At 35.9% G+C, this 8,010-nt stretch overlaps 1 protein-coding gene across 1 annotated transcript; it reads right to left on the bottom strand.

Annotated features, from left to right (window-relative positions):
- Window positions 1-1,583: 1,583 nt before the first annotated feature.
- On the bottom strand, window positions 1,584-4,699 carry CXCL8 (C-X-C motif chemokine ligand 8). The gene is made up of 4 exons (XM_058546434.1): window positions 4,608-4,699; window positions 3,512-3,647; window positions 3,148-3,231; window positions 1,584-2,719 (listed from the first exon to the last, which is right to left on the bottom strand). Exons 1-4 carry the CDS (start codon window positions 4,669-4,671, stop codon window positions 2,671-2,673), a joined length of 333 nt encoding a protein of 110 aa, XP_058402417.1. The 5' UTR covers window positions 4,672-4,699; the 3' UTR covers window positions 1,584-2,670.
- Between the last annotated feature and the right edge of the window lie 3,311 nt (window positions 4,700-8,010).

Raw genomic sequence — 8,010 nt, 5'->3', positions numbered from 1 at the left:
AAAGCAGGAGAGGACTCTCTTCCTCACTCCACATTGCAGAGCTTTAAAAAAAAAAAAGTGAACTCAAAATACCCAACGGCGCTAGCAAATGAGCTGGGAAGTGGTAAATGTGAATCAAAATTCGAAGACCCTTGTTTTTTGACTAGAAATGTAAAATTAAGCATTGGAAATTGTATTTCTTGAAACTGTGGATTGTTAGTCTTCATCCTTTCTGGAAAGTTTTCAGCCATTGTCACTGAAAATATTGTCTCCGGCTCTTTCCTCTCTCTTTTGCTTATAAAAATCCAATTAGACATCGATAAGACCTTACCCCTGTATCCTCCATGTCTTTTAACCTCTTTTTCTAATTTATTTCCTCTTTATCTCTCTGATGTGAATTCAGAAGAAGTTCTCCGGTTTCATTTCCTAGATGTCCAATTTTCTGTTCAGCTGTGTCTAACCTATTGTAAAACCCATCCGTTGAGTTTTTTTAGTTAAATTACTATACTTTTACTTTTAAGAGTTTTGTTTGATTTGTGTTCAGATTATGTTTGGTCTTTAATCATATTTTAAACTTCTTCGCCTCATATGTGTCAGTTTTACTTTTCAATCAGCCGAGAAGTACCTTATAGTCTGTACCCCCCTTCTCTCTTCACTGAGTACCCAGCTCTGCTAAGTGGTACAGACATGTGGGCTGGTTAATTGAAAATCTGAAGCCAGCCTTATCAGCAAAATGGTGTACAGTAGGGAGTTGAGAAAATTTCCAACATTCTGTGTGAGAAACTGATACTGGCCCTCATATCAGTTCCCCTACATTAAACCCAGAATATATGGAGTTAAAACCAAAGGCACTCATCCTCTTTCCCTCTTCTCTAAGTTACATTCATGTGTAACTATCAATTTTTTTTTGTATCCCTGAACTTCACAAGGCAAATAGAAGTTACTAATTGTTAAGAGCCCAGGTGGCCTCAAGCTGAGCTCGCACAGATGTTTTGGCTAATTACCAGTTTTTGAGGTTTGTTACAGGGAAACTGATATCAGGAAGCTAAAGCTTCTCAGACCTCAACTCCTTGGCTTCCTGGCGCCAGAATCCACCATCCACTACTGAGACAGAGACAGTTGAAGAACACCCACCGGCAATTCCCTCATCTGCCATCCTCCTCCCTGCCAGCAGCCTCACAAGGCCAAAGGCAGGCTGGTGGGAAAGTGCTGACCAGCAAGGCCACAGGCTCCCCCTCCCTACCAGCAGCCACATTTCTCACAACCTTGAAAACCCCTTGCCTCCCAACTTTCTGGGAGACGTCACCCGAAATAAAAACTCTTTCCTTGCCGTAAGCCTGGCGTACTAGTTTTATTTGGCCCCTCTTGTGTGGTGGGTAAAGAACCTGGGTATGTATCTGGTAACAAAACTACTCTTCGTAACCCATCTCTGGGAAAGAGTTCTTTTTTTCTACAAATAAAGGTTTGTGGTTTTCCACATAATGTACAAAATGCTAAGGGAAAGCATTTATATTTTCTAAATCAAAATATGTTTTTTAATATAAACAAAGATTCCCAGTAAATTTTAAAACTACCAAAGACAGACAAATAGCAGATGACTTTGACAGTAAAGTTTATTTTAAAAGTTTTAAAGTTACATTTATAATTTCATGCTATCAAAAACAGTAGAAAAAAATCTCTTTGGGAACACATAAAAGCATCTTAAAGGAAAAAAAATAAAGTCAGTATTAAAAACCACAATATTTCTTTTTAAATTATGAGAATCTATTTGTACATAATAAATAAGTTTTAACCAGCAAGAAATTACTTTGTTAATATTGCCTGGTGAATTTTTGCTGTTTTGAGAAAAGACAGTCTTAACTCAGGATTCTGGCAATTCAACACAGCACTGCGTAACAGGGCTGGTGGTGACAACACCAGGAGTCTCAAAAGCAGTATTGGCAGTTCAATTAAAATTTCAGATAAACAATGATGTATTCATATTAAAAAATTGTTCATTGTTTATCGGAAATAAAAATTAACTGGGTGTCCTGTCTGGTTTTTTTTTTTTTTTAATTTTGCTAAATTTTGCTGATCAAAAGTTCTCTAATGTAACATCATTTAATACTTAAAATAAATATAAAATCACTCTAACATCATTGTACTATCCTATCAACAATACATCCTTTTCCACTTTTCCAAATTCATACATAAATATTATATTTGATGCTTAAATAAATATATAAATAATAAATAGGTGAATAAGTTACACTCGAAAATAATTTAAATGACCATGACAATAAGTTAAAGTGCTTCTACACATCCTCACATCTCTGTGAGAGAGGATCGTGGCGGAAGCTTTTTCTCGGTTTAGGATTAAAGAAGAAACTGAGGCTTAGTTGAGCAGGGACTCACGGTTTCAGGCCAGCAGACTAGGGTTGCAAGATTTAACAACAACAATGACAAAATACAGGATTTCCAGCTAAATTTGAACTTAAAGTAAACAATGAATAATTCTGTTTTCAATACAAGTGTGTCCTAGATATTGCATGAGACAATGAAAAAACTATTTATTATTTTATGAAATTCAAATCTAACTGGGCATCCTATATTTTATCGGACAACCCTACACCAGACCCACATAGTACACGAAGCACAGAAGTAGATTTGTTTGAAGTTTCATTGGCATGTTCACTGAGGAATTCTTGGAAATCATAAAGGAGGGGTTGTTGTTTTTTTTAATGCATCTTGCATCTCAGCTCTGAAAATAAATAAAATAAAAATTAACAATATTCTAATAAGGAGAAAAGTATGGTTCTTGAAAATATATTTAATAAACAAATTAATATATTCTTAGATATTCACGTGTTAGAAATTCTCTATATTTTCAACTCTAAATGGAGAGACCAGATAAGTTATCATCCAAACAACGACACTTCTGAGAAGGAAAGGAAGCCATACTAATGACTCAGGCACAGATATAAGTGCAGACTTCCCTGGACAGACTGATATGTATGGTCTTCCCAGTCATGAGAACAAAAAACTTACTTTTGCTGCTGTTTTTTTTTTTAATCAAAGAGGCAGATATCTAAAAGAGAAGATTTTCAGCAGCGGGAAATTTATAAGCTGACTTTTAAACTGTATGTCTCAAGATAAATGAAGAATCTAAATTTAAGAAAGCCAACTTACCTCTTCAAAAATATCTGCACAATAATCTGCACCCACGGTAGTGTGGGGTCCAGGCAGACCTCTTGTCCATTGACAAGCTTTACACTGAAATGAGACAGAGATGATTAAAATTGATATTTAGCAGGTTTCGCACATCCCTTTGCCATTCAAGTCATGGTTCCTTACATACAGGCAGAAAATCTCAGTTCAAAGCTATTTTAGTCATGGAAGGTACCATATTTAAATGTCATGCAGACAAAGAATTTTCCTCTCTGTTTTGCTCACTACTGTATTCTTAGTACCTAGAACTTTGTTGGATACTTCTACCTTCCTCAACTCTACGTTTGCTAAAGTAAAATATCTACTTAATTTTGGAAGTACTCACATGATCTCTGATTTTTCACAGTGCGGTCCACTCTCAATCACTCTCATTTCTCTGATCAATCTGGGATTGAAGGGTTTAGAGTGGGTACTTATACATTGGCATCGAAGTTCTGCAGCAGTTCTTGATAGAACTGCAGCTGTAAAAAAAATAAAACCAATTAAGGACTGGTTTCATCTACTCTCTCTGCTCCGCTATCTACTCTCTCTTTAATTCCGGTATGATAATTTTGTAACTGTGTGTTTGGTAAATATCACAGCTTTAGCAAACTCATTCTTGAAATTGTAGGTTAGATATTCTCCTAGCCTCTGACCTCAATTTTTTTCTTTGTTTTAAAAACAGTCATGCCTGAAAACATTGAATTACTTTCTACATAAAGATTTGGAGTTGTCTTTGTGTGATGTTGACATCCTCATGGTACTTTAACTTCTACTTGATGTTGCATAATCCTCTGTGACACCACAAAGCTATTTACAGTAGGCAAATTAAGATTCACCAACAAGGAAATTGCCTTCAGAAAGAATAAATAGAAATATATAAGTGAGTTTCACAGAGATGTCTTATATCTTAGCAAAATCCTTAATGCTAAGAGAAAAGAAAAAATATAGAAACTATATACCATAAACATTCCAAACTGTATTTGTTTCATAGGAGGGACCCCCAGACGGTCCCTAATCCATCAGGGGTGTCTTTAAACCAAACAAGAATTGACAGTTTTCTGGTGTGTCAATAAAATAGTACATGGAGTAAAATTATCTGAGTTACCTTGCTCAATATTAATAGATAATAAGATAATAAGGGTAACTGTGGCCCCCAATAAGATATACTCTAAATTATAGGTTTATATTAAATATATGCTTACTACAGAATATGAACAATAGGAACAGAGTGTCTATATTAATCAAAGTTTATACTTTTCTAAGTGTTGTATAGATACATCCTAAAAAATTAAAACTTCAATTTGACATTAAATGACTACAAAGATTATTTTCTTTTCTTTAAAAAAAATGTTTGTTATCAAAGCCTTAAGGACAATCTTCCTATCTGAGGATCACATTTAGACACAAGAAAACTCGGTAGATCAGAAAGATGCGCTCACCTTCACACAGAGCTCCAGAAAGCAGGAAGACTGCCAAGAAAGCCACAGCCAGCTTGGAAGTCATGTTTACACGAGGTGCTGTCTTTCCGGTGGTTTCTTACTGGCTCTTCTCCTAGACGCTTCTGTCTCTGCTGTCCCTGAGGACTTGTGTTGGACAGAAAGCCCCTGTGGCTTTTTATACTATCTCAACCGTGGAGAATATGTGCACCCTCATCCTTGCATTATGTCAGAGGAAATTCCACAATATGCAATCAATCACCCGCCCTTTGAGAGCAGACCTGAGTCATCGGGCTCCTCAGATTGGTCTCTTATCAAATTTTCAGCGTGATTGAAGTTTTATTTGATCTTTAAAATAAATTAATTTTATTTAAAAACATGTTTATTTTAAAACATGTTTAAAAATAATTTTTAAATATTCAAGCCTCTCAGTATGATAAATTATCATCAGTTGTATTCCTTTTTATTTGTAAATAATTTTATCATAGTACCATCTGGCAGGTGTTAGAGTGAGGTCATTTACGATTATTCTTTTACGGCACAATCATTTCCTTAAGTAAATTATATGTGTTGTAATGATACAGAAGATAATCTGGTCAAGCATTTTTCTTGGGGACACAATTTATGAGAAGTCCTTTTCTAAGCATTTTGGAGAGTTTTCAGGAACTATTAGCGCTCTCAAGGAGCATATTACAACTTTTCAAAAGATTTGGTGTTCTAATGTGTGTTTAACAGAATGAAAAGTCATACCTGCCATACAAAGAAAGAGTTCAGTCCACAAACATTTATAAAGTAACTTCTGAGTAATGTGGGGGATCTAGAGATGGATAAGACTAAGTGCTTTTCTTAAAGAGTTTGGTCTATCAGAAGAAAGCAATATAAGGACCTGACTGTATTACAAGTAGATAAGTGGTACCAAGATATTAATTCCCAGAGGGGACAAAAGGGCAGAATCTTCCATAAGCAGTTCAAGCAGGGTGTTGAAGGGTGGGAGGACTTTAACAGAGGAATATGAAGGGGAACAATACATTCTAGACAGGGACAGCACATTCTGTTCAAAGATGCTCAACTGGTAAAAACATGGTATATTTATGCTCCGGGATATGGTTCACTTGGGCTCCTTGGTTGGGCTGGGAATGAGGTGGTATCTAATGAAACGGTAAGCAGTCTATCCTTAGTGGAAAGAGCATCAGGGTTCAAACTCTCATTCAGCCATCTAATTTTTGTGTGGCTTTTAAACTTTCTGAGTTCCAGTTTCCATATCTTTAAAAAGAGTTTAACACCTACCTGTCTCATAAAGTTAATATACATAAACTTTCTGGTTTCACTTTTAAACTGGTGAATTCTCATCTACCCCAGGAGCTATGGCTTATATCTCTCATTTTTTTCAGATGATTGACTTCCACACTGCTAAGATATTCAACCAACAATTATTTCCTAAAATCTCATTTGCCTTAGAGGCATTCTTGATGAAAGATTGGCTTTTGGAAAACCAAGTTAAGCCACATTTCGGCATGGAATAATCACAATATAATAAAATAGAAACATCATTTTAAGTTATGGTTTGCTAAAATTAAAGCTCCAGATCAAAATCAGATTGTATTAAAATCCAAGTTGCACTTTTAAAATGAATATCTGCGGTATGGAAAGCCTTAAAATCTATAGACTTCCAAAACACTTGTGGAAATAACTGGTTTAAATACTGATATAGGACGTAAATTCTTTGACAAAAAATTATTGAAAATTAGACAAAGAGTAATGGTTTCAGAATGTGAAGATTTGTGGTTTGAGGGGAAAATTTCCTTTGCTGAAAGATTTGTGTAGTGACCCCAGTCAACTTCTTAAATATCACTTCAATTTACTTGATATCAGGGTCACTGGTCTGTGTGTGTGTGTGTGTGTGTGTGTGTGTGTGTGTGTGTGTAAATTTAATCCTCACAATGATATGAGTAATAATGTCCTCATTTCACAAACGAGGAAACTCAACAACGTCTCCACGTTCACATATCTAAGTAGTGGTGGAGCTGATGGTTCAAAGATTTACTAGTTTTAACCCTGGCCTAAAACCACATTCCAAAAGAGGATTTGAAAGGACTTTTCTTCAGGACACTAGGACATAAAGTCATCATTTTATGACTCAGTGAGCACCTTGTGGGTCCTCAGAGATTAGTCTGGGTTTCCTTGGATAAAGAACACTAAGGAAGGGACCTTACAATAGTAAAAATCTATTCATCTCTGGGAAAGTACACAATTTACAAAGAATTCACTTTGATTCAGCATCTTTCTTCTTTCCCAGGAAGCTTGAGAAAGCAGTGAGCTCTTCCACACAAGTGTGTATGGAGGGAGAATGCCATGTTTGAGTGCTTTCTAAGATGGTTATTTGTTTTGTGAGCAATCATGTTTCTTTCTTTTTCTTCCTCCAACCAACCTAAGACTTGAAGACAAAATAGTACCTGAGTTGACATCACCTTCTATAGTAAAGTAAATGTTTATTTTATATAATGCAGTTTCTATTGTTTTTAACTCTACTATTTTAGGAACTGGATTGTTCATTTATTTATTTAACATGTATTGATTATCTGCTAATGTATTGTAGTAGATGTGAATACTATGTAAATAAGATATAGCCTCTGACTTCAAGGATTTTGCAGTGTGGCGCAGGATACGGACAATTAGTGATACAAGCAAGTAAGATACAGCAATAGATGTTATAATACAGATCATTACAGGAAGCTCTGGGAGCATACGAACAGGATCTCTGATACAGTTTGGATAAATGGAGGTTTTCTGAAGAACCAGCTTCAAAAGGGTGGCTTAATATTCATGATGAGTAGGAGTAAGACTGACGGGCTGGGGAGAAGGGGTGACTGCATTGCTAATGGAGGGAAAAGCAAGTATAAAGCAATGAGGTATAAGAGAACATAGCTCATTTGGGTTCCTGAAATTGTTCAGCATGTATGGAAAACAGTGTATGGAATAAAGAGAGGAAAATGTTGGGGCCAGAGATGTAAACAAAATCTCAATCTTAAAAAAAATTCACAGTCTTTTTGCTTCAGTGATATTGGTATGTTCAGCGAAGATATTCTTATATGGACAGACCCTGCCATGACTGGTTCAGTCCATCATCATTAAAACCCAATAATACTAGTGGCACTAAGAGCTCTGAGGAGTTCTCAGAGTTCTGAGGATTTTCCAACACTCCTCTACTTTTCCCTCAGGGTTGCAGTTATATTTTTGCTGAGTCCCACTTACATAGGCAGCTCATTTCTCTCCCTCTTCCAGCTCCTCATCTCCCTCCCATCCTCCTCTCAGGGTCTCAACTGCATCCTGACATTATCCTTAGAGTTTGAGCTAGTGAGTTTCATTTAACCTAGATGTTCATTTTTTTTTAGAGTGGAGCATTTAT

The sequence above is a fragment of the Diceros bicornis genome, chromosome 8 (assembly GCF_020826845.1).
Source record: "Diceros bicornis minor isolate mBicDic1 chromosome 8, mDicBic1.mat.cur, whole genome shotgun sequence".
Taxonomy (NCBI): domain Eukaryota; kingdom Metazoa; phylum Chordata; class Mammalia; order Perissodactyla; family Rhinocerotidae; genus Diceros; species Diceros bicornis.
This window is presented reverse-complemented; position numbering and strand designations above follow the sequence as displayed.

Coding starts and splice junctions, on each gene's coding strand:
- CXCL8 (XM_058546434.1), bottom strand. CDS start 4,671: ATGACTTCCAAGCTGGCTGTGGCTTTCTTGGCAGTCTTCCTGCTTTCT. Junction 3,648..4,607: donor TTCTGGAGCTCTGTGTGAAG/GTGAGCGCATCT, acceptor TTTTTTTTACAG/CTGCAGTTCTATCAAGAACT. Junction 3,232..3,511: donor TGTGAAAAATCAGAGATCAT/GTGAGTACTTCC, acceptor GTCTCATTTCAG/TGTAAAGCTTGTCAATGGAC.